The sequence below is a fragment of the Columba livia genome, chromosome 28, assembly GCF_036013475.1.
Source record: "Columba livia isolate bColLiv1 breed racing homer chromosome 28, bColLiv1.pat.W.v2, whole genome shotgun sequence".
In the NCBI taxonomy this organism is placed as follows: Eukaryota; Metazoa; Chordata; class Aves; order Columbiformes; family Columbidae; genus Columba; species Columba livia.
The window spans coordinates 76,809-100,830 of NC_088629.1; the positions used below are offsets into that span (position 1 = coordinate 76,809).

The following is a 24,022-nucleotide window of genomic DNA, read 5'->3' on the forward strand; positions in this document are numbered from 1 at the left end:
TCAAATGGGTTCATTTTATTTAAAAAAAAAATTGTACAATTTTAGCTCCTCTATGAAAAAATAAACCAAAACCAACCAACCAAACTTCCTACCACTGCTGTAATGCTTCAATCCACTGCAAACTGTAAAAACAAGCTTTTTATATATTAAAAAAAAAATATATATATACATTTTACAGTTTTCTGCACACATGCACAAGGTCTCGGCTCTGCAGAAAAAAAAAAAAAAAAACAACAATCAAAACAAAAACAAACCCAAAAATGAATGAAAAAGGGTTTATTCTTCTTAAAATCCAAGTGGAAAATCCCCCCTCCCTGGTCGACCCATCCGCTCACACTCATGGAAGTGTTTTTTGCAGTAAAACACACCAAGAATGGGCTCCCAGAGGCAGCAGCACTGCTGGAGCGGGGGAAGCCGGGGGGGACACCTGGATTCTTCAGCCTCGAGAGGCTGGAAGATGAGGGAGGCAGCAAGAGGGGTTAGAAACTCCTGAAAAACAGTGACTTCCTGGAAATGAGGAAAGTCAGCCCAGAACATCACATTGCCCACATGGGGACAGACCCCACAGGACCCCACCAGCTTCTTAATCGTGCTACTGGTACTTACTGGGGAAGCCACCAGCTCCTCTGGGGTGGCACCTGTGGCCTGAGGACACACAGCATCATTGCTCCCCTCGAACTCAGCCCTTCTAGTGCTTAGGACAAAAAAACCCACCCAAATCCAGTAAAACCACACGCCTCCCCACGATGAAATTTGGCAGCTCCCATGACCAAAGAGCCCCACCCTGCCCAGTCACAACCCTCCCTGGGACCTCACGAGCCCCCAGCGCGGCTGGATAACAGGATCCAGAGGGATAATAACGAAAAGAAAATTAAAATAAATCCATGAGGTATTTGTGACTCTTAACAAACCCAAGGGAAGGCAAAAGCTTTTGTGTCCCTGACAGCGAGTCAGCCCCTGCTTGTGGCATCACCACGGGCCACTTGCCACCCTGGGATGTTAATTAAGGACCTCCAGGACCTCCGTGAGCCACCAGCCCTCATCATTCTCATGAGGAAACCCTTCTGTCCACCCACCCCGCCAGCTCCAAGTCCAGGGTTGGAGCCCCAGAGACATATTAAGCTGCTCTTCCTGCAACCCGCGTCCACAGCTCCAACCACCCCATGGGGACGTTGCTGAGACCAGGGACACAGGTCACCTCGGGAGCAGGGAAACGGCTTAAAAAAAACCTTCTTCTCTTTTGCTTAAAAAACAGATTTTTGCTTGCTTTTGTTAAGAGCTGAGTGCAGAAACCATCAGGGGAGAGGCAAGGAAGACATTTCTGTGTCGCCACTCTGGTTTCTTGGGTGCCTGGGGAGGTCTTCATAGCAGCCATGGATCGTGGAGGTGTTTGCAAAATCCTCCCCTCTAGGATTAAAAAACAGCCCCAAATGCTGGGCAACAGTTTAAGGCCAGAGCCGGGACAGGCACCAGGTAGAAAATGGGTGAGCATGGAAGGTCCTTGGGACCTGATGGTGCTTGAAGACGCTGGTGAAAAGAACATAAGAGTTTAGCCCTTGAGTTATGGCACCAAAACACCATCTCCTTCCTGGCTGCGCAGCTGTCCTCCACTGGCTGCACCTTCTGGGGGGTTGCTACAAGGATCTGGGTTTCAAGGAGGAGGAGGAGGATGAAGGGGCTCAGCCCACCCTGGTGGAGGCTGAGCCCAGGCGGAGGGCGAGTGGTCGTGGGTGAGTGATGGAGCCAGGCATGGGCGCTGCGTCCCAGTGCCCACCACAGTTCTGCCCTCGAGCCGCAGCCTCCCGGAGCTCCAGTGGAGACGGGGAGGATGAGACGGGGGGTCTGGAGAGGGTTTTCCCTCCTGCCCCAAACCCCTCTCCATTCCTCTTCAGCTCACACAGAAGTCTCTGACTGCAGCCTCATGACGAACTTGTGTGACTTGGGGTCCACAAACTCTTCCGAGAGCTTGAAGAACGGGACCTTCTTGGTGCTCACCACAAGGCTGAAGTCCTGACGCTTCAGCACAAAGACCACCCCATCTTTCAGGCCGTTTGTCACCGGCTCCTCGCTGACCAGTGTCCACTGCTTGGCCAGCCAGCGGTCCTTGTGGTACTGGATGGTGGGTCCTGCCGTCAGGTACCGCTCAAGGAACGCCTGGAAGAAGGAAAGGACACGTGAATGTCACCTACCTACAGCTCAGCCTATTTTTTTTTTTTTTTGCAGCCTCAAGTTGCTCGGCAGGTCCTGCAGGAAAACCATCCCTGCTCAGCTGCTCCCCATCGCCGCACGTTGCTCCCCCGGGGTTACACCCACTTTTCTGGCTGTATTCCCCAGCCCCTTGTTCTCTCACAGGAGACGCTCTCACACAGTGTGGTAAAAATCCCACCCAAGTCCTCACCTTCTGGACCAAGAACCTGGGAACCCGTCCCACCCCGCGCACCTTGGGCGTCATGTCGTGGGTGATGCAGAACTCGAGGTGCTGCAGGATGCTCTCCATGGTGTGGTAGGGCTGCTGCTTGGTGGTGCGCAGGTACTTCTGCATGGCCCGGGCCATGGAGGCAAAAATGGCCTGAGCGGCTTCACGAGGGTCCATGATCTCCCGGGGGTTCTTCTGGTCCTCCTCCTGCAGCCGCTTGATGTGGGTGAAGGCTTCTTCCACTGCCACCACCAGCCTGCCAGGAGGACAAACTGTGGATGTGGCTGCAGCAAGGCAGAGTCCAGCCACAGGCAGGAGATCCCGTGAGGCAAGGGCGTGAGCTGCTCGCTGCCTGCCCACCTATGGTGGCAGGAACCTAGCTTCCACCCCACAACAGTTTTGCGGGAGATCTGGCCATGCCATGCAACAGCCAGGCTCGTGATCATAGAATCATAGGCTCATTTTGGTTGGAAAAGAGCCTCAAGATGAAGTCCAACCATTAACCCAAAACTGGCACTAACCCATGTCCCTGAGAACCTCATCTCCACGTCTGTCCAACCCCCTCCAGGAATACCCTGGGCAGCCTGTTCCAATGCCCAACAAAGATGTGCTTCCCCAGGAGAGTGGATACCTTGTTTTGGGGATGATAGAGGTGGACACGCCCTGGGAAAGCCCCAAGGTCCTTGGGCGGCAGTCCTGTGTACCCCAAAGGGAGCAGCAATGGGGCACCCAGTCCCTGCCCCCAGCCCCGTACCTGGCACGGCGTTTCCGCACCCTGCGCTCATGCTCAGCCTCCTCGTAGTAATACTCGTTGTGGCTGTTGTCACGCCTCCGGGCAGCCGCTGCAATGACGGCCCGGGACTGGCCCGTAGAGTTGTTCGTCGTGTTTTCTGCGGGGAAAAGGGTGAGGTTAGAGAGGGCTTGGGGGACTGCGAGGTGCCCGATGTTCCCCCTGCCCCTTGGCCAGGCTGCGATGATCCCACTGTGGGCTCTCTGGAGTCAACAGGAGCCTTCCAAGGGGAAAATACGGGGATGGAGAAGGGAAGGAGAAGAGATAACAAGAGGAGAAGCCAGGGGACAGGGGAACTCACCCTCGCCAAGGGAATAGACTTTAAACCCGGACATTTTCTTGGACAGGATGGATTTTGGCAGGTTGAGGAGGGCAGGGTTGTAGACCGGGAAATCGTGGTAATAGTTCTCCAGGATCCACACGGCCGCTCGCTGGATGCTGCAGGGAGAGGCAGCCAGGAGGGGGGTGCACAGAGGACAATGAGCACCACGCCACAGCAAGGGGCACACACAGATGGGCAAGACAAGGGAGGGACAGACGGACAGCATGTGGCACTGTGAGGATGGGGACGTCTTGTCCCACAGAAGGAAGGGAGCTGTGCCCGCCATGGGGCACACATGCAGCTCCTCCAGCCAGCGGGTGCTGGGTGCCATGGAGGGGAGCAGTGTGGGTGCACCCACTTGTGAACATATGCATGGATATACACACATGCACCTGCACACACGAGTGTGTGTCCCCAAATGCACATGCACATGCCTGAATATACATACATGTATATATGTGGACATGTATCAGTGTATATGCCATATGTATGTACACATGCCCATGTAGAAGCAGAATCATTTTGGTTGGAAAAGACCCTCAAGATCAGGGAGTTCAACCATAACCTAAATCTAGCACTAAATATGTCTCTGAGAACCTCATCTCTACATCTGTTCAACCCTCCAGTTTGAACTCCAGCACTGCCCTGGGCAGCCTGTTCCAACGCCCCACAGCCCTTTCCAGGAATAAGTTGTTCCCAAGATCCAACCTCGACCTCCCCTGGCGCAACTTGAGGCCGTTTCCTCTGCTCCTGGCGCTTGTTCCTGGGGAGCAGAGCCCGACCCCCCCTGGCTCCAAGCTCCTTTCAGGCAGTTCAGAGATCAGAAGGTCTCCCCTCAGCTCCTGTTCTCCAGCTGAACCCCCAGGTCCCTCAGCCGCTCCATCACACTTGTGCTCCAGCCCCTTCCCCAGCTCCATTCCCTTCTCTCAGCTCGCTCCAGCACCTCAAGGACTTTCTTGGCCTGAGGGTGCACATGCACAAATCCATGGACACATATGTATGTGCACATGCACCAACACCCATGCAAACAGGTGAATATGCACTCACACACGGGACACGCAAGCACCCCATGGTCAGGCAAACCTTGTGCACACCCACAAAAGCAGGACCCCACCTCCCGGCACCCCCGCACCTGAGGTGGCCAACGTTGTAGAAGCGGCTGGCCCCGTCTGTGGAACGGACGGCCTTGAGGGTGAACTGGGGCTGGAGCTGCCGCAGCTCCAGCAGCACCACGGCCAGGTAGTGCACGAAGAGCAGAGCGTCCACCAGCGAGACTGTGTACTGCACCACCCCCTGGTAGTTCCGCTCCCGCGAGTCCAGGATCCGCACCCCGTAGAAAAGCCAGTAGGAAACGACGAGGAGGAAGACAAGCACCATGAGCAATGCTCGGAAGACGAAGATGCGGGGGAAGAAGGCTTTGGGGCGACGGAAGAAAAGAGCCCAGCTCCCCAGCAGAAGGATGAGGAGTTTGAAGGCCACGGAGATGAAGAGCCCCTCGCAGGGGGTCCCGCAGGGCTCTAGCTCCTCCCTCCACAGCAGCTGGGGCAGGACCATGAAGGTGAGGGGGGTGACAAAGGCCAGCAGCGCCAGTGCCGCCGCCAGTGCGACACCCAGGTGCCGCGAGCAGTCCAGGTGGGCGCTGTCCTCCATGTCCTTGGTGATGCGGGTGATGTCATCGTGTGAAATGCTGTGCTCCGATGTCCCCGTCACCACCGTTGTGGTCTCGCCCCAGTTGTCATCCTGGGGAGAGGCAGATGGGAGGGTTACATGGGGGTATGGCTCTATGTCACCCCAGCCCAACCCCAGCATCTCCCATCCACCAAACCTCAATGCCTGGCACCATCACCCCCATTTCATTGGCAGAAACCGCAGCCTGGAGCAGGGGGACACAATTATTTGACTGCCACCCCCCATGAAAGCCCCACTGGTGGCTCCATGCTGCACTCCACCTCTCCAGCAGCGGTAAGAGCAGCTTTGGAAGTTGGAAGCATCCTGCTTCCAGGCAAACCCCCTCGTTAGCGGGGCCAGAACGAACATGCCCAGCCACTGTCCCAACACACCCTCGCTGCTGCTGCATGGGCAGGCGCTGCCGCCTCCAGCACCAGGCAGGACAAAGTCACAGGTGATCCAGCAATTCCGAGCACCGGGCAGGTCTCCCACCACCTTTGAAAACCTCTTCCTCAAGCCAAGTGGTGCAGAAACAAACTATCCCCTTTTGATTCCTCCCCAGCTAAAACTGGTTTCAGTGAAGGGAGAAGCATTGCACCACAGCCGCTGAAAATGCCACCTCGGATCTGCCCATCTGTCTGTCCGCTCACTCAGACTCCTACATTCTGTTTTATAGTACGTCACCATCCCTGAAAATTGGCAGTTTACCATAGCGTATCTTTTTCACCTACAATTTCTGCAGGAAAGCCAGCAATTTAATCCTAAACATCAAACTGAAGCCACAGCCTGGGGCTTTCCAGAGGGACAGGGAGCAGAGGAGGGTCCAGGAGGGCCAGTTCCTATCCAGCCCATCCCCAGGTGAACCCACGATGCTGTCGCTTCACTCTGCCTGGAGCTGGATTGGGTGGCTCAGCTTCTGTCACCCGCAAACCCCAGCCTCTGCTGGCACTGACTTCTTGGTGGGGGAAGATGAAAGGAGCTGGAGCCGCCTGCGTAGGTGGCTGGGAGATGATTAAAGATGGGGACTGGGCTCCAGCACCCAGCGCAGAGGGCACAGCAGCACTGCCCCTGCTGCTGCTCACACCAAGGGACCCCACGGAAGTGCAGGGCTAGGGTGGCTGGTGGAGGGACGGGGCACAGGATCCTACCAAGGTTATTAATGCTTTGGCTGAGTCGGCATAGCCCTGTGGGCACCAAGCAAGGAGCTGGAGCTAATCCCCAGGGAGCGGATCGCCAAGGAGCAGATCCCCAGGGTCTGGATCCCCAGGGCATTTTCCACCCCGGGTAGCCCATGCCCACCCCAGCTGCTTCCACGGGGCACTCTGACAGCCAGTCCCCTTTCATTTGCACCCGTGCTGCCCACCTGCCCTCCCCGCCAGCACTCGGCAGAGCCGCCAGCAGCCCAGGGCCTGCCCAACCAGCTTGACTGCTCTGCTGGGGTGCACTGGGCATGTCTGGAGCCTCCATGCTCCACTGGCGGCTCCCACCCTCAGCAGCACCCCCATGGCGGGGCTGAGATGCTAATCCCATCCCTCCCCCTGCCCAACTCACCCTCTCGTCCCCCCGGGTGGACTCGTTGTCCAACAAGGGCTCGCCTGGTGCTTGGATGGTCACTGACTTGTCCCCACGGCTCCCGTCTCGGCTTTTGGATCGATGCCGGTCCCGCCGGTCCCTGGAAGGCAGAGATGGGAGAAGGTGGGTGTACTGGGGTGGCAGCACCCACTGGAGCCAGGGAACTCCCCTGGGCATGCACCAACCCCCTCACCTGTGCTTGCGGGAGCTGCGGGAGTGCCCGGATTTGTAGGAATACCCCGAGTACTGGGACTCATTGTCCATGGTGTCGCAGTGCCGGGACTTGTGCCGCTCCACGCCGAAGGGCTTGGCTCTCCCCGGCCCCGGGACGGCAGCCAGGGCCTCCTTCAGAGGGGGCTTCTTCAGGCCCAGGGGCACCTTCAAGAAGTCAACCGTCACCTTGAGGGACTCTATTTTGATCACCTTGTTGGGCTCGTCTCAGGAGAAAATGGCTCACCCGCCTGCAGAGGGGAAGTGAAGGGTGAGCGGCAGAGCAGCAGCATCCCCTCTCCCACCACCCACCCCGTTCCTCCATCCAGCCCTGGTGGCAAACAGTGGTGGGACTTTGGCAGGGAAAGTGAATTTAGGTCACTTTGGGGCATTTTCAATTTTATCCAATGGCTGAGCTGGGTCTGGGATGATCACCTTCCCCTTTATTAACAATACAGCACAATTTGCTTCTGTTTCGTGTGATTTATGCTAAAATGAATATCACGATCATTATTTTAACTGCTGAGAGTGCCTAGGGTGGGGGCCAAAAAAAGAAAGGAATGAATAATTGGGTGCAGGCAATGTTTCAGGCCCATCTCACAGCGCGGGGCGCTGCCTGGACACGTTTCCCAGCACGGAGCCAGGTGATGGGCGCGGGAGTCCCGCTCTGCCGAGGCGCATTGCTGCGTGCTGGCTCCGGCTCGCCTCGCACCGGCAGCCCAAACCGGGGAGAGCTTCGGGTTTGCTGGGGGAAACGGGGGGCTCCCGGGCTGCTGGGAGCCACAGTGGTGGCTCCAAGGATGGGACTGGGAACTGGTTCCCATCACCCAGCTGGCTCAGAGCAGACACCGTCACCCTGCGCCGCTGACTCACGGCTGCCACGTTGCTGTTTGCCAACCCCAAACTTCCATTACAGGCATTTGTAGGCCCAGGCATACGGGCCTACGAACACACGCACATGACACCCACCTACACTTACCTGCATTATCAGATCTCTGCTGGGATGGGAAAATATCACCTTGTTTCAAACCTGGCCAGATGGCACAAGGCACCAGGACCTCGGGGAATGGCTTGGGGGATGTGGGCAGGAGCTGGGTACCACATCGGTTGTCTCCGGGGTCCCAATTCATGTCACCCCGCTGTCCTGGGGGACTCGCAAGCTACTTACAGGTGCGACACAGCTTGCCTGGGTCCATGATCCCAGCAGCGAGGGGACCTGGGGAGGGACGGGAGCCACCAGCGGGGCTGCAGTGGGGACATCACGCTGTCTAATGCGTGCTGGATGCTGCTGCAGGGGTCCTGCCAAATTCTCCCGTCCTCACCCTAAGGGTGCTGGGGGGCTGGGAGCTGTTCAGAGCCCTGAACCACCCCTCTGAGCCAGCACCGCCCCAAGGGGTGCACGCCAGGGGGGCCATGCTGGCTGCGTTTGGGGATAAGTCCATGCCGGGTTACCACAGAAATGCCATTTCAACCCAATAAAACCCAAATGTCTTTTGGCCTCTTTTCCAAGGCCTCGGGGAAGGGGGAGATGGGGTCGAGGAGGCGAAAAAGGGGGCAGCAGGGGATCCTTTTGTCCCAGATGCTGGATGCTCACACATTTATCACTATGGAAACAAAAGCCCCCCCTCACGCCCGTTGTCTAGGAGATGGCAACAGCGCCTAGAGCTCGTCCTGGCATCCCCAGCAAGCAATGGGGGAAGGGACAGGCAGAGAAACGACCCCCTAGTGCCCCCCCCAAACCTCCTGCCAGACCCCTCATCTGGGCTTTGTTTGCAGCCGGGCATCGGGTTTCTGTCAGGAACAATGATGGGCGGTGGGGCGACGGCATAAGGACACACTTGTCCCCAGTCCATTTACACCAATAGGACATTGATACTGGGGCAGGGGACGGACCCAGGTGGACTCACCAGTGGGGCAGCACAGGTCAGGGTGAGGCAGCTGCAGGCAGGTGCTGTCCCCCGTCCCAACAGTCACCGAGGCACTTGGGGCATCCCGAGCCGCCGACGGGGATGGCATCCAGCTGGTGGGTGCTGGAGGGGGCTGCGCATCGGGGGCCACTCACAGGACAGGCAGCTGTGCCAGGGGTCTGCAGTCAAGCTGGGGGGAGCAAGAGAGAAGGAAATCAGGAGCCAGGCGTCCCTGCCGCACACAGACAGAATCAGAGAATCGTTTTGGCTGGAAAAGCCCCTCGATCATTGAGTCTAATCGTTAATCTAATGCTGGCACTAACCCATGTCCCTGAGAACCTCATCTCCGTGTCTGTCCAACCCCTCCAGGGATGGTGATTCCACCACTGCCCCGGGCAGCCTGTTCCAATGTCCAATAACCCTTTTGGGAAGAAATTGTTCCTAATTTCCAATATATAGAAAGATGCCTGGTGGCACCGCTTCCCTGGGGACTGGGACAACGCGTGTGCTGTGGTAGCCATTCAGCACCTGTTTGGGGGAGAGTCGCAGCACGTCATGCTGGGGACCATCTGCCAAAGTACTTGTCCTGCAGGTCACCCAGCCGCCTGGGGACATCCACCCCACGAGAGCTCCTCGCTTGGCCATGACACCCGTGAGCACCCAAGAGGAGCGATGGGCAGGGGAGGAAGACGAGTAGGCTGGATGTGTGCACAGACAACGCAACAGCCCAAAACCTGCCCAAGCATCACTTCCATGTGGCATCAGCAGCCTGCCCTGTATCCAGCACCAGGCACCCACCAGCTGCTGGATGTGACACCCCTCAGAGCGTCTGGAGTCCCCAGCATGGCTTCCACCTCCCAGCCCCAGCCTGGCAATCCTGCAGAGGCAAAGCTGATTTATCAGCCAAAATCTGGACAGGGTTTTCGAGCACATCTCAGAGATTCAAAGTACTGGCCCGTGGATTTAATGCTTCTCAGCCACCACAATCCCATGGCCAGCGGCCACATTTTGAGTCTGTCCCCGAGTCATAGTGTCCCTGTGGCTGCACCGGTAACGTGGGGACCCCAGAGCCGTCCAGCAAAGCTGGAGCCAGGAGGTGAAGGTGGATCCATTCAGAGGGAGAACGAGCCTGACCCTTCCATCACCATCCAGCAATGGGGCTGAGGTTATGAGCAGAGGCTTTCGGACCCTTTCCCAGGGCAGAGCAGCAGTGTGGGATGGTTTGGTCCAGCAAAATCCACAGATGAACCAGAAGCAACCTCCAGATTCAGACCAGGGCTGGGCTCTGGACAACGAGGACCCCCCAACTTGCCTGCACAAGAGCGGCTGAACCTTCCCCCAGCAAAGGGCTGGTGTGGGGATAAACCCCAAACCAGGAGTTTCGCCAGATTAATTTGTAAATCGAGCAGGTTGCTGGAGCTGGGAGCTCCTCATCCATCCCACAGCTGCTCCGGTGCCAGCAGAGCAACTTGACTGCTTCAGCAAGGAAGAAAGGGAATTTTTTTTGATGGTTTGCCTGGCAGAGTGGGGAGAGCCGGTTCAGCAGCACAAGGTGCTCTGGTGGAGAGGCTGGAAACAGTTCCTCATCTCCAGGAGAAGCGGCCTCGCCTTACAGAGCCCGTGGAGACGTGGAACAACCGCCGAGGGCTGGGAGCAAGATCCAGCCGCATGCAAACGAGGAGGAAAATTCACATTTTTTAATAGCGAGGTGATTAACCACCAGAACAAACTCCCCAGGGGAGGAGAGGATTTGCCATCTCTTTACAGCTTCAAGTCCAGACTGGATGGCTTCTCGGGACGATGCTGGAGCACATCAGAGGGTTCAAAGCAGAGAGAGCCCAGCTGGGCGACCGGGATGGTCAGAAAAACCACTGCCGCCGTCTCTCCTGCCTTTGAGCCCACGAACCTCAAAAAACAAACTCTCTTTTACATTCAAATGCTCAAAAATAAATAAGCTCCAAGCCTGTCTAGTTGAGAAAGCTTTCTTATTTCAAACAGCTCCAGGGCAAATCCTGAAAGGGAGATCCTCTCCTCCCCCCCGCATGGCAGCTCGTCCCTTGGACAGGGCAGCACCCGGCTGTCACCCTGCTTGCTTCAGCACCTTGCAGGAGCCGGGCACAACGTTTGCTGGAGAAAAACACACTCAGAGCAAAAGGCAGAGGGAAAAACTGATGGTTGAGCAGCCCTGTCCCAGCCAAGAGGGCTGGGACCGAACCAGCTGCAAGCACCCGCGCCAGAGCTCAGCCAGGTGAGACCACGGTCCTGAGGGAACGTTGTAAACAGCCATCAGCAACCAAACCACGCCGGCTGTTTCCTGAGCGACTGCGCACCCACAGCTCTGCACCACCAGGACAAGGATGGAACCGCAGTGTGCTCGCCTGCATTGTGCCACCACGCTGGTGCCCGCCATTTACACCACTGGTGCTTTTCTTCCAGCATCGTCAACTCTAGTGCAGTTAAATAAATACCAGCGTTAAGTCAGGATGCTCTAATGTGGTCAGGAGAAGGGTGCGAATGCAGCCCTTCACACACTGGCGATAGCTGGCTTCCCGCTGCTGAGTCAAGCGGGAGCAGAAGGAAACATCAGCTCGGGCACATCTGGGCAGGTGTTTTCCTGCTTGACCCGACGAGCATCACAGCAACTTGGAAACCGAGTCACGGAGCTCATCAGGAGAACCCTGGGATCCTGGAACATCACTCCACAACTGTTTGTCCTCCCAATAAGCCCAGGAGAGCTGGAAGCATGGCTCTGCCTGTGACAGAGATGAGGAAACTGAGGCACGACACAAACTGGAGTTTATGGACAGGCAAGAAAGCTAACACAAGCCTTGGCCCTGCATCACACTGTAACTTTCGGGGTGTCCTCCCTTGCCATACCGACACCGGGGAGGTTGACCCAGGGACCCCTGAGCAGCAATCCCCGCCGTGGGGACGCCATGTATTGCCGTGACGCTTCCGAAACCGATTCTTTCCCTGCCTGGGAACGGGAGGCACCTCCCGGCTCCAGCACACAGCTGAGCCGAGCCCAGTGCCCGGCACATTTGCTTGCTTGGCTACACAAACACGCCTTGTTGCCTCCACACAATAGGCACCTCTCCCCCGCCGGCCACCGCCTCGGTCCCCCGCTGGCCGCTGGCCCCCAAGCCCTGCGCTGCCCAGCGCTGGGGGGGACGCAGCCATATTTCCCATATGCACCAAATTCTGGAGAGCCAAGGCAGCTGCCAGCACTGGGTGCCCACAGATGAACGGCAAAGTACAGAAGGTGGGTGCCCAGTGGGTATCCCTGCTTGGAGTGGGGGGACGCAGTCTGCCCAAGGAGGAGCTGGTTGGGAGTCAGCGAGGGGGGCCCCAGCCCCCCCATCACCCCAGCCCTGGGAGATGCCACCACCAGAGGGAATCCACAAACTTCCAACTTTTTGGTCCATTGGCACAACTAGGCGCTTCAGGAGGATGCGGGAGAGGCCCATGGAAGCCCAAGTGGCTTAATCCACCTCCCCCATTCTGCTCTCAAATTGCTCAGCGTCAGCTTGGATGCAGAAGGTTTAATATCCCTTCCAAACTGCCACCTTTAATTACAATCACCCGGGATTGTTACAATATCCACAGGAACGTCCAGTCCCTCCAGCACCCAGTCCTCACCAAGTTTCCTCCGGCAGGGAAGTCCCAGTGTGTGACTAGGGGACAAAGCCCGACCTGTCACCCAGCATTTCAATCCCGCTGCGTCTGGGAGTGACGGAGGTTGCAGCCACATCAGGCGGCAGGGATGTGCTAGCTGCACAGGTAAAAATCACTGCACCAAGATCTCGAAACAGAGGAAGCAAAAAAAATGTACAAAAAAAGAGAAGGATTTGCATGAGAACGGGGCTGGATGCAAAGAGAAAGCTATTTGCATTGCAAAATGTGCCGGCACCAAGGGATCCTAACTCCAGTCCTACAGCCGGCTGCTCTCCCAGGCACCCACCGGCTCCTCTGGCCCACCCCAGGGCTCAGAGGGGCTCAGCCCTCACCCCGTGTCCTCGCGGCCCCTGTTCCCCTCAGCCCGAGCTCGCTGGAAGTGCCCAGGGATCCCCGGGAAGATGAGCGGCAGCTTGGCCCTCGTGATTTCTGGTGCCAGATCCAGGCAGCGGTGGGATGGCACCGTGACATCCAGCACACCACCAGTGGCACCTCTGCGTGGGATGACGGCATGAAGTGACAAACCTATGGTCACCCCAGGGCAGAGGCGGATCCAAACGCTGGTGTTCTGGGCTGCTTCTCAGGTGGTCACAAGCATCACGAGCTGAGAAGGCGCAGGGGTCTGCACTCGCAGCTTGGGCCATTACTTGGATTTCAGTGTGTTCCCCAAGAGCATCTCCAAGGCACTGCAGTTGACACCCCAAAAGGCCAGTTCCCACCCCAAAGGGACACTTGCAGTGTAAACAACTCTGCTTGTAGATCGATTATAACTCTGCTCTGTCAGCTGTGGATTTAACCCTCCTAAATCGTGCCAGGCTGTGGCAGGCAGACAGCATTATCCACCTCTCAGAGCCTGGAAAAGCAGCGCAGAGCTGGGATCTGTCCATGGAGAGACATGGAGCGGGGTGACTGCATTCACACACCAACTGCAATGCTTGAGCTGAAGCTGAGCTCAGCCCAAGGTGCCAAACACCTTTGGAGGGCACCAGGGAACAAAAAATCCCTTCATGCAGCGTCCAGCTTTGGTGGCTGGTCCCGTGGGGACTCCAGTGTCACCCCGGCACCCCTGTGCCACGATGGCCTTGAGTTTGAGCACTCGCTGCTTCATCGCTGGCACTCGCCCAGGGGCAGCTGGGGACAGGCAGCGAAGCCCGGCGGTTTTCTCGAAGGCCTCCTCCCAAGCATCCCAGCCAGACAATGAAGCCATAAAGCATCTGCCGGCCACGCCAGCTCTCAAAAGACAGGACCAAAAATCTAAAATTAGCTCAGACCAAAGGACCTGGGGTCTATTCAGTCCTGCCTGATGCCAGGGTGAGGGGCTGCCTGCCTTTCCCTGAGCCCCCTCCAGCCCCATTGTCTGTGAGCCGATGAGAACAAGAAACCACATTTGATCACTCAAAGGGCTGAAGGGAGCCCAGAAGAAGCATGGGGACAGGCAGCTGGTATCCCCAGCGCGGTGCCCATCCCTGGGGCCATGTCTCCAGAACGAGGGCTGCCCACGGGACCTGGTGACCTGCACCCCTAAACCAAACAAGCTGACGGCCACCCCACGGTCCAACAGCCAGGTGAGGAGCCACCGCCAGCTCCAATGTAGTCGTGTGCTAATTAAATCAGCCAGTCTCATCCTGAGCTTCCCCGCCCCAGCACAAAGGCAGTGTAAATACACGGGGAGAAACCCGGCTGTTCGGAGCTCGCATCTGACTCAGGCTGCCTTGGAGCCCAGCTTGGTCCCAACACAATCCCGAATTGCTGTGATTAAGCAACAGCCATCCCCAGAGGCTCCATGAAGATAATATTTAATTTTTTTTTTTTTTTTAAACCTCTGCCTCGGTTATTATAGCACGGCCTGCAGGGGGAACAGACTCTACGCCCTCTCCCAAGGAAATAAAGCCTATCACCCCAGACAGAGCAGCAGGGCCGATGTCTGAGCTCGTGCTCGGTGTAGAATGGAGGGAACTCCCTGCCGGCTCAGGGCGCTCTGCCAGGCCAGGACCAAGATAAACCGGATCAGAATCCGGCCGGGTCTCTCCCAGAAGCAGGTGAGTGTGCTGGCGGGGCCAGACCCTGCCCTGCAGGTCCTGCAGATCCGGCAGGAGCATCACGTCCCCGTCCCCACCAGCAGCGCCCCAGCCCCGGCACAGGGCAGGTACTGGGGTGGCCACCCCATAAGCGCCCACCCTTACCCAGGGAGAGGCTGGCCGCTTGTGTGGTCACTCTCTTGCTCGCAGGGGTTGCAGGCAGGGAGAAAACCCGGTGCCTGGCACAAAGGGCTCGAAGGCCAAGGGCTGGCTGACCGCAGCAGAGCAGCTTGACCAGTAAACTCCAGTATAAGCATGCCCGCTACAGAATGAAAAAGCCACGGGCACTGGTGCAACCGGGGGAGACCCGGCCCAGCTGCATCGCCCCCCAGGAGGCTCCCCAGCGCCAGCGGAGCCCTGCGAGAAGGGAGCAACCAGCACGCTGGGAGCGGGGCCCATGCCCGGGCGCGTCCTCAGCACCCCCCACCCAGGGACCCCAGCACCGCAACCGCCCCCACCCACCCCGGGACCCTCTCGTACCACGCAGCGGGGCATCCCTGGCAGTGGGGCTCGCCGAACAGCCGCTCCCCGCCTGGCTGGCGGCCCAGGAAAATCCCCGGCTTCCCAGGCCCCTCCTGCGGGGACGCGCCGAGCCCGGCCCCGCTCCCCCCCGCGCTGCTGCGGGGCCGCCCCGCTCCCCCCGCATCCCCCCTGCTTCTTGCCCCCGCACTCACCATCGCCGCCGCACCTTTGTGCGCGTCAACGCCCCCCCCCCCCCGCACCAAAATCCTGGGGCTGCTGCTGCGGCGGCGGCGGCGGAGGAGAAGGAAGAGGCGGAGGAAACCCCGAATCCCAGCGGAGCGGCTCCCCCCCCCAGCCCCGCCGCTCCGCCGCGCCCCGGGCCGGCAGCCCCCGCCCGCCCCGCCGCTGTTCCCGGCCGCTCCCCCCGCGCCCGCCCATTGTCTCCGCTCCGCGCTCCCGGCGCCCCTCCGGGGCCATTGTCTGGCGAGAGGCGGGGGGAAACCCGGCGACCCCCGGCTTCCCCCCTACCCCCGTACCTGCAGGACCCCGGGGATCCCACCCGCTCTCCCGGTTCTCAACACGCAGCCGGGGCTTTTGGAGTAAGGAGGGTGAGGATAGTGGGGTGGGGGGGCGCCCTGGCCCTGGAGGGGGTCCCTGCTGCTGGGGGTGTGGGCATGGTGGGGTTCAGGGTTCTGCCCTGCTGGAGTCTCCCCCAGCTTCGGCAATCGGTGGGGTCATATGGGACCCCCAAGAGGGTCACTGTACCCCCAGGTGCCCTCTGCACTCAGGCATGAGCTGCTTCGGGGGCAGGAGCCTTCGCCCTGGCAGAGGTGCCCCCAGAGGGGTAACAACCCATGGGGGTCATGCTCCTGCTCCCACCTTTGTGCCAGGCCCGGGTGTTTTGGGGTGAGGGTAATGATGTGAACATGCAGTTCCTCTTGGCTCTGGAACCCCCTCACCCATGAAACCCGTGGCCGTCGCCCAGGTCTGGCTCTGTTCCTGTGTGCCCAGGTGGAGGGTGTCTGTCACCCCCGATGGCTGGGGTCTCCTGGCTCAGCCCAGAAGCGGGTCACGGCACATGGGACCTTCCCAGTGCCAGAGGGTCAGCCCCGAACCTTCACTCCAGTGGGGCTCCTGCTGCACCAGGCTGGGTGGGAGCACCTGGGCACCCCCACCCGCTCTCCCAGCTTCCCAAGGACAAGGGATGCACACGGAGCAAAGAGGGATGGGGGAGCACAGGGGCCAGCAGCTCAGCACACACACCTGCAGACCTTCCGTTTGCAGGGCGGGAGCCCGAGGGGCTGGCCAGCACGGACCGAGGGGTGGGTGTCCGTTGTGGGAGCCTCAGGGCCCAGCAGGGCCCGTGGGAAGGAACCCGTGAACTCACAGGCTGAGGGGAGAGTGGGGGGGGGGGGGGGGGGGCCCAATCACCCCTGCTCCCCAGGGACACCCAAGCAAAACCAGATCCCTCCCTTTCAGGGGGCAAAGCCACGCGTGGGACACCCCGCGGAGGGGGTCGCGGCGTTGCCTGTAAGAGCCAGGCTGAGCCGCCGGGCGCTTTATATCAACGAGCAAGGCTGGGAAGGGGCCGGGTCCACCCCCTCGCGCTGCCCAATGGCGTGCGGCGCTCTCCTCCCGGAGCACGCCATTGGCCGGATTTAAATAGCTCGTTTCCCTTAATGGGGAGGAGGCGTTGGGGTGGGAGTGAGCTAGGTTAAGATTAACACTAGGTTTAGCCAGGTCAGGCTGAAGGGTCTATCTGCCTGAGCCCTGACACAGTTCAACCCGTGTTGTCTGGGTCCCTCTGGGTCACCTCCTCACCATCGTGTGCTCCGCGGGCAGAGGTGCCGCCTGGCAGTGGTGTCTGGCAATGTCCCCTCCACAGCACCCAGAAATGCAAAGTCCAGGCTCAGGTCAGTGAGAGCTGAAAAAGGTGGCTAGAGCTGTCAACTGGAGGATGGAGCTTGGGACACCTTGGGAGGGGACCCCCAAGTCTGGCCAGCTAGTCCATCCTCTTCTATCGAGGGTCTCAGCTGTCATGTAGGAGCCTGTTTAGGCACCATAGTTGTGGCTTCAGACCTGGGCATCCTATGCAGCTCAGCTAGTGACACTTATTCCGCTGTCTCTCAGCAGCTGTCAGCGGGCCCAGCTCCAGCCCCTTCCCTGGGGCAACTTGAGCAGCCTCAGAGCTGCTTAGAATCAGAGACTCATTTTGGTTGGAAGAGACCTCCAAGATAATTGAGTCCAGCCATTAACCCAACACTGTCACTAAACCATGTCCCTAAGAACCTCATCTATTTGTCTTTAAAACACCTCCAGGGATGGTGACTCAACGCCTGCCCTGGGCAGCCTGGTTCACTGCTTCACAACTCTTTCCAGGAAGAAATTTCTCTTGATATCCAATCTGAACTTCCCCTGGCACAACTTGAGGCTGTTTCCTCTCATTCCTCAGGTCCCCCTCTGCCTCCACCTATGACATGGCAAGGAGACATGATGCTGCGCCCTGCATCGGCCATAGAGACTGGATGGAGGGGGATCGCAGCCTGTGCTGGTCCCCTGACCCCTGGTACAGAGCTGGGGGTGTCACTGCCACCCCTTTTCACCTGGGTCAGTGGGTTGTGTGAGTCACTGGAGCAGCCTTGAGGTGTAACCCTGGGGGTGCAGGAGCTGTGGCCAGGTTTGGGACCCTGTGACCCAGCGGGGATTGGGGATCACTGCGCGGTGCTGACCCCCCTGCAGCCAGCTGCCCCGGCTATCCTCTCGCTCTGGCTCTGGGAGTGATTAATGGGCCCTTGGAGCTCACTCCTGGCCAGCGGGGGTTGCTGGAGCTTCCTTGCCGTCTGGGAAGGGCCACATTGTTCCAGCTTGTGGTTTACAGGGATGGTCCCTTCCCTCCACAGCCTGTTTTCAGGCCAGAAGAGCCAGCCCAGCTCTGCAAAGTGCACTGTGCTGTGTGGAGCACCTGGGATAGCACTGCACGGGGGGCTGGGTGCTCTCCATCCATCTCCTGGGGATGAAGGAGTCCCCAGAACCAGCTCTGTTTTGCCTTGTTCTTGGAAACGACCTTCTGCAGAGCAGGGAAGACCCAGAGCCATCGCAAAGTCCTCGTGGGGGCAGTTGCATCCCCTCTCTTTGCCCAGAGCCACCCACCACCCCACAGACTACCAACCAGACCCCAGGCAGGTCTGACACCCATCAGTCCCAGGGTGTCGTGGCTGGGCCTCCTGCTCCGCAGGAGGGAGGCAGAGGCTCCAGGCAGATAATTCTGGAGATTAGGAGGTCCTAGGAAGTAGCATGCAGGTTTGTTACACTTTCCCTGACCCAGGCAGTATCAGCAGCATCTGACCCATCCCCAGAGAGGTTTGTGTGACCTGTCCACAAGCCCCAGGGCAGGATCACACCAGATCCCCGCCAAGTGCCACATGCTACGGACCCTGCCTGGGAGGACACGTGAGTCCCAAACTGCACCCACTGTGCGACTGCACGCCCTCACCCCTCCAGTCTCTGTCCAGACAGGCTCTTTATCTCTGGTACGCCATCGCTGGCGCGAGGCATCATTAGTTCCTGCTCTGTATCTCGTAAGGAGGGAACAGATACACGATTTACCTCCTGCAACTGTCGGCCCTTTTTGGTCAGGGCATGTCTGCCTCAGCCACCCTTCTCCGATCAACATTGCAGCCTCAGGGGACCCTTGTGCTCTAAAGCAAGCACAAAATAAGCATTTAAAATGATGGGTCATTGAAGATGCTTTTGGGAAGGTCCCACACGTGGGCATACAGCAGCCGTTTTCCGTTGTCCCTTGTGCCGGTCCCGGTCCCAGCCCTGCCCCAGAGCTGCAGCAGGGTTATGGTTCACAGGGGGCAGGGATGCTCCAGGGCCTGGCTGCCAGGGACAGGGGTGCCCAGCTTGGGGGTGACGTGGGTCTGGTGCGAGCATGCAGGGACCCAGCAGATGGCACTGCCTCCTCACACAGAAGAGCTGGGGACACAGCTGCTGCCCACGGTGACATCCCTCAAGGGACCAGGGCACAAGCAGGCGGCCTGGCCCTGGGGCAGAGGGCTGAGACAAGGGGGGGTCCTTCCCCCTCCCCTAACCCAGGGCATCATATCCTGACCCAGCTACTTCTTCTTGGAGGAGGAAGGGACACAGAACAGGGCCCGCAGCCATCCCCACCTCATTGTCCCTGGGGCAGGGACACAGAAATGCCACTGGGCAGAAGCAGCCAAGCAGTTTCATGCATCTCTGTTTTTCTGCTCTTTCAGGACAATTTTCCATGGGTATTTTTCAAATGAAAAACCACTGTGAAAAATTCCTCTTGCATACACCTACCTGTGCACCAGGACCAGCATCCTCCAGAGGCTGGGGAAGGGATGGAGAGATGGAGATATGCATGGGGAATCACAGAATCATTGAATCATTTCGGTTGGAAATGCCCCTCAAGATCACTGAGTCCAACCATTAACCCACCCCTGGCACTGACCCATGTCCCAGAGAACCTCATGTCCGTCTGTCCAACCCCTCCAGGGCTGGTGACTCCAGCATTGCCCTGGGCAGCCTGTTCCAATGCCCAACAGCCCTTTGGGGAAGAAATTGTTCCCAATATCCAATCTGAACCTTCTCTGGTGCAACTTGAGGCCGTTTCCTCTCATCCTAAGGGAAGGAGAGCTAGAGAGAAGGAAATAGCTGTGGCAACAGGGAAAGAGCTGGGAAGCATCTGGGAAAATGCCCAGGAAGATAGAGGATGAGCCGAGCTGCCCGTTACCCTGCCTGTTACCCTGCCTGTCCACATACACAAAGAACAGGCAAGGGACCCAATCTGCTGGAGATGACAGCGAGGCCAGAACCAGCATCTAAATTAGCATGAAGTGTTTCCATTGTGCACAGCACAATGAGGACCATATGTCAGGGCTGGGGCTGGCAGCCGGGAACAACAGGCCCCGCTGAGGTTTGGGAACTCGTGCAGCCCAAACCCTATTACCATCTTCTGGAGCACCGGCGGCCAGGGGTGCGATGGAGACAGCCAGCACAGGGGGTTTGGGAGCAGAGCTGGGTTTGGATGCCGGCGGCGAGGATATGACGCATCCCAAGGGGTGAACACCAGGGAGAAATCCCTGAGATGGGACAAAAAGGCGGCGCCCAGGTCCCCTCCTGCACCTCATCAGCCACGACTGCTCCTTCAGCCCAACGCTGCAGTCTCCCTGCTCCCTCCCCCACATTTATTATTTCCCCTTTGACACATCTCTGCTGAGCCGAGCTGCAGCCGAGGCCAATTGATTATATGAAGAAATTTGGAGCAAATCGGCGAACAGCTGCAACCTGCCCCCGGGGATGCGCAGGATCGGCACAGACAAAGGCGAAGAGCTGCAAACTTGCTTCCCCGCTTAGGCTGAGATGGGCTGAAGATGCAGGGAGAGGGCTGGGGGTTCGCAGGGGCAACTGGGAAAGGGAGAGGGCTGGGGGAGGGTGTGGAAGGGACCGTGGGGGCTCTGCCAGGGGTACGGTCAAGCAACGGGTGACTTCGTAGCCAAGGTCACACCGATTTCCTGGAGAAATGAAGGAGAGAGGGATTACTGGGCATGTTTGGAGATGCTGATACCTGGACCAGATGTCCTCATCTCTCTGCTGTCACCAGCAGGACTGGGACATTCGGGGTTTGCTTGTCCCAGTGTAACCGAGCTGGGCTCAGATGGTGACTGCAGACCCAGGGAAAGGTCAAGCCACCATGTACCGTGAGCCTGAGCCTGGACAGTGCTGGTATGACTCTGTGAGTGCCCAGAGGACACGTCCTGGTCCCCTGGCCAGAGTGGAGGGTAGTGCTCTCACTCCCACCAACCCCGCTCACTGGCGCAGCTGCAGCCATCGACTCCTGCATGGGGAATCTGCTGCCACCACCGAACAGGGCAAGGAAGACACAGTTAGAAATAAGGTTAAAAGAAAAGAAAAAAGAAAAGCTGGGCAGTCCAAGTTCAAGATCTCCCTTTTGCTGGCAGTTTAATCAATTTCCCCCTTCCCAACTTCCTTGTTAACTCACAAATAATAAATCCTTGCACAGTCTGAACAGTCAAGACGAACACACGCTGGGGCACACCGCATACAAGGGTGGGCTAATTAGTTGGTTTTTCACCATGGTCATTATTTGTTTGTTTGCTTATTTTCTAATTTTCCTTTCCAAAAAGTGCACAACACAGCAAAATAAATAATAACATTTATCAATAAATTAATTCAATAAATATCCTTGTGGCACAGAGACGTGGCTGGTGGGTGGAGGGGAAGGATGGGCTGACCTGCTCTGTTTTCCTGCCCCACTGAGCAGTGCGGTGGCGGGAGCCAGCAGCGGGGACGGCTGCTCCGCCCTCGGGGATCCCATATTCACTGTCGAGTCCTTGCAAGACAGAGGTAGTGATCGTTCTCCCCACGTTCATGGGGAGGGGGAAGCTGAGGTACGGAGCGAGGCATTGCTGGGAGATGGGCAGAGACGGGTGGGATGGGGCCGGGAGGTCTACGAGGTGCCAGGAAGCCCAGCTGGGGTTTGTGGGGCTCGGACACTCGGTGTGGGCAGCAGCAAACACCTCGGGAGGGCAAAAAGCAGCAGGTGGGACCCCGGAGGACTCCCTGTTCGCACTCTGGGGTTTGCTGGCGTTCACACAACATGGCACTGACCCTCTCACCACAAGTATTTCACCTCCGGCACATTCAAATCCATCTCCCCCAGCACCCACCATGTGTCCCACGCCACTGCCTGTCTTATGGCGAGGCTCAGTGCCATGGGCCAGGCTGGGCCTTTGCTCCCAGCCCAAAACACTGCAGTTCCTGCACGGTCCTGGTCCCCCATCCGTGTTCTGCTTGTGCTCTTGCCACTGCCAGTGCAAAATTAAGTCTTAAACCAAACAAACACTCAAAAAACAAGGCAAAACATTCATTCTTGCAACGAGTTTCCCCCAGCCTCAGCGTGCCCTTGCTGAAGAAGAGGCTGCTCGGCTCTGCCTTCCCTCTCCCAAAGTGCTGATCCATGTTTGGGGGGGCTGGGGAGAGCCCCGCCTGCTGGACGCTGGGCAAAGGGCCGGGCTGGTGGCCATATCCTCTTCCTCCCCTCTCCAACGCTCTGCCCTGCGAGTCACAGGTAAAGTGCAGTTTACCCCAGCAGAGCACGTGCTGCAAAAGGTCACACTGCACCAGTGCCTTACCGGTGTCAACACAGGGGCCCCTTTGCGCGTGAGTCCCGGCAGCGCCGGCTGCGCTGTGGGGAGGGACAGGGTGCTGGGGGAGCTGAGCACCGTGTTCCCCTGCACTTCCCCCCCAACACTTGTGACCCCCGCTCAGGCTTTATTCACCAGGAGCACAGAACTGGGGAGAGTGGGGAGGGATGAAGTGCTGCACTGGGAGCTCTGGTGCCCGGGGTTTTGGCTTCACACTCACTGTGCAAAGGAGCGTCAGGCAGCGAAGGCTGGGATGCATGGGGCAGGGAAGCAGCATGCTGAAGTCTGGGGAGTCCGGACCGTGCAACTGGGCAGCCTGGTGAGACCCCGGGTGCTGCTCCGGCTTGGGGCCGGCATGGCGGCAGGGACTTGGTGGGCAGCACAGCGAGTGAGTGCACCTCTCTGGGAACCTGCCACCGTCGCCCATGGGAAGCATGGCCAGGTCCTGCCGGGTCTGCACGCCGCTCTGTGCTTCCTTTTGGGGTGTGAAAAGCCAGAGCGAACACCAAGCAGCTGCTCTGTGCGCAGGGGTGCTCCTGGGCTGTGTTCCCTCTGCAGAGAGGACGGTCCTGATGTCAGCCTTTAAGTTCCCAGCATGATGCTGGGGCAGAGCAGCAGCAAACAGACAAAATGCCCAGACTGGCCATGCTGATGGGGTGGCTGGTGGGAGAAAGCACAGACAGACAGGACCACGGGGCTGCTTGGCACTGTTGTGTTTCACAGGTCCATTTTTTTGGGGCTCGTACAAAAGAAGTGACAGACAGACAGACTTGGGCTCAGGGAGTGGACACAGCTGTGGCTCAGGGAGTGGACACGGTGGACAGACTGACGGATGTGGGCTCAGGATCCCGTAGGCAGTATCAGTGGGATGTGCAGCAGAAGGACAGACAGAAGTTGGGGGCACAACACGGCCAGCACAATCTTCAGGTGGCTGATACAGCAGGACAGACAGACGGCTGACAGACCAAACATCCAGCCTGACTCAGGCAGAATGGACAGACAGATGGATGTGGGCTTGCTGGCAGGGAAATACAGCACTTAGAGAGTAGAGGAGACAGTTGGGAACTTGGTGCATTTGAGCAGAAGGACGAACACAGACACAGAAGTTCAGATGCCTAACATGTGGTTTAGGTCATAGATGGACAGACGGACTTGAGCCCTTGGCTCAAATGCCCTGTTCAGGTGGCAGGCAGACAGACAGAAAGACACAGGCTGGGTGGCTCAGACGTCCAGCACGTGGTTCAGGTAGGAGATGTAGCAGATGGCCAGGCGGAGGATCTCAATCTTGGAGAGCTTCTTGTCTGGCGGCAGGGTGGGCAGTAGCTTGCGCAGCTCAGCGAAGGCCATGTTGAAGGCCTCAACACGGATGCGCTCCCGCGTGGCGTGGGCTGTCCGGTATTTGGCCGTGGCACGGCGCCGACGTCGACGTTCCTCCCGACTCAGGTGCTGCAGGTCTTTCTTCACAGCATCACCCGGCTCGGCTGCCCGGGACTGAGAGCACAAGCCAACGCCACTGGCGTCCCCCGTGCTGCCCGTTCGGCCGCAGTCGCTGAAGACGGACTCGGACTCAGAGTGCGTCGGGGGCAGGTCGATCTCTGCCTGGTCCGAATTGAGCATCATCTTCGCGGAAGAAGGCTGGACAGACGGACAGATGCTTCAGAGATGTGGTATGTCAGGAGGACAGACTGACCCAGGCACGACGTCAGAGCAAGTCTGCCGCACTTTA

At 58.4% G+C, this 24,022-nt stretch overlaps 3 protein-coding genes across 6 annotated transcripts; 1 reads left to right on the forward strand and 2 right to left on the reverse strand.

Annotated features, from left to right (window-relative positions):
- VANGL2 (VANGL planar cell polarity protein 2) lies at positions 1 to 15,696 on the reverse strand. Of its 4 annotated transcripts, none has more exons than XM_065042711.1 (9): positions 15,637 to 15,696; positions 8,886 to 9,075; positions 6,962 to 7,229; positions 6,748 to 6,868; positions 4,661 to 5,268; positions 3,508 to 3,644; positions 3,171 to 3,306; positions 2,441 to 2,672; positions 1 to 2,154 (listed from the first exon to the last, which is right to left on the reverse strand). In XM_065042711.1, exons 3-9 carry the CDS (start codon positions 7,030 to 7,032, stop codon positions 1,894 to 1,896), a joined length of 1,566 nt encoding a protein of 521 aa, XP_064898783.1. In that variant the 5' UTR covers positions 7,033 to 7,229; positions 8,886 to 9,075; positions 15,637 to 15,696; the 3' UTR covers positions 1 to 1,893. The 4 variants fall into 4 exon arrangements, with proteins under 4 accessions (XP_064898783.1, XP_064898780.1, XP_064898781.1 ...); XM_065042708.1 differs by lacking the exon at positions 15,637 to 15,696 and adding an exon at positions 15,313 to 15,454; XM_065042709.1 differs by lacking the exon at positions 15,637 to 15,696 and adding an exon at positions 15,119 to 15,260.
- LOC110356237 (basic proline-rich protein-like) lies at positions 14,507 to 21,330 on the forward strand. Its single transcript, XM_065042688.1, has 4 exons — positions 14,507 to 14,706; positions 14,917 to 15,699; positions 17,553 to 17,666; positions 19,363 to 21,330. Exons 1-4 carry the CDS (start codon positions 14,507 to 14,509, stop codon positions 19,403 to 19,405), a joined length of 1,140 nt encoding a protein of 379 aa, XP_064898760.1. The 3' UTR covers positions 19,406 to 21,330.
- Positions 21,066 to 23,916, reverse strand: NHLH1 (nescient helix-loop-helix 1). The gene has a single exon (XM_005515095.3). The coding sequence runs from the start codon at positions 23,914 to 23,916 to the stop codon at positions 23,518 to 23,520; it is 399 nt and encodes a 132-aa protein (XP_005515152.1). The 3' UTR covers positions 21,066 to 23,517.
- Positions 23,917 to 24,022: the final 106 nt, after the last annotated feature.

Bases quoted from the DNA above. Each gene is read 5' to 3' on its own strand.
- LOC110356237 (XM_065042688.1), top strand. From the start codon at position 14,507: ATGGAGGGAACTCCCTGCCGGCTCAGGGCGCTCTGCCAGGCCAGGACC. The intron at 14,707-14,916 runs GTACTGGGGTGG...AGAATGAAAAAG, and splicing joins CCAGCCCCGGCACAGGGCAG to CCACGGGCACTGGTGCAACC. The intron at 17,667-19,362 runs GTACAGAGCTGG...CTGCTCTTTCAG, and splicing joins TGCTGGTCCCCTGACCCCTG to GACAATTTTCCATGGGTATT.
- VANGL2 (XM_065042711.1), bottom strand. From the start codon at position 7,032: ATGGACAATGAGTCCCAGTACTCGGGGTATTCCTACAAATCCGGGCAC. The intron at 3,307-3,507 runs GTGAGTTCCCCT...TTTTCCCCGCAG, and splicing joins AGTCTATTCCCTTGGCGAGG to AAAACACGACGAACAACTCT. The intron at 2,673-3,170 runs GTACGGGGCTGG...TCCTCCTGGCAG, and splicing joins GTGCGGAAACGCCGTGCCAG to GCTGGTGGTGGCAGTGGAAG.
- NHLH1 (XM_005515095.3), bottom strand. From the start codon at position 23,916: ATGATGCTCAATTCGGACCAGGCAGAGATCGACCTGCCCCCGACGCAC.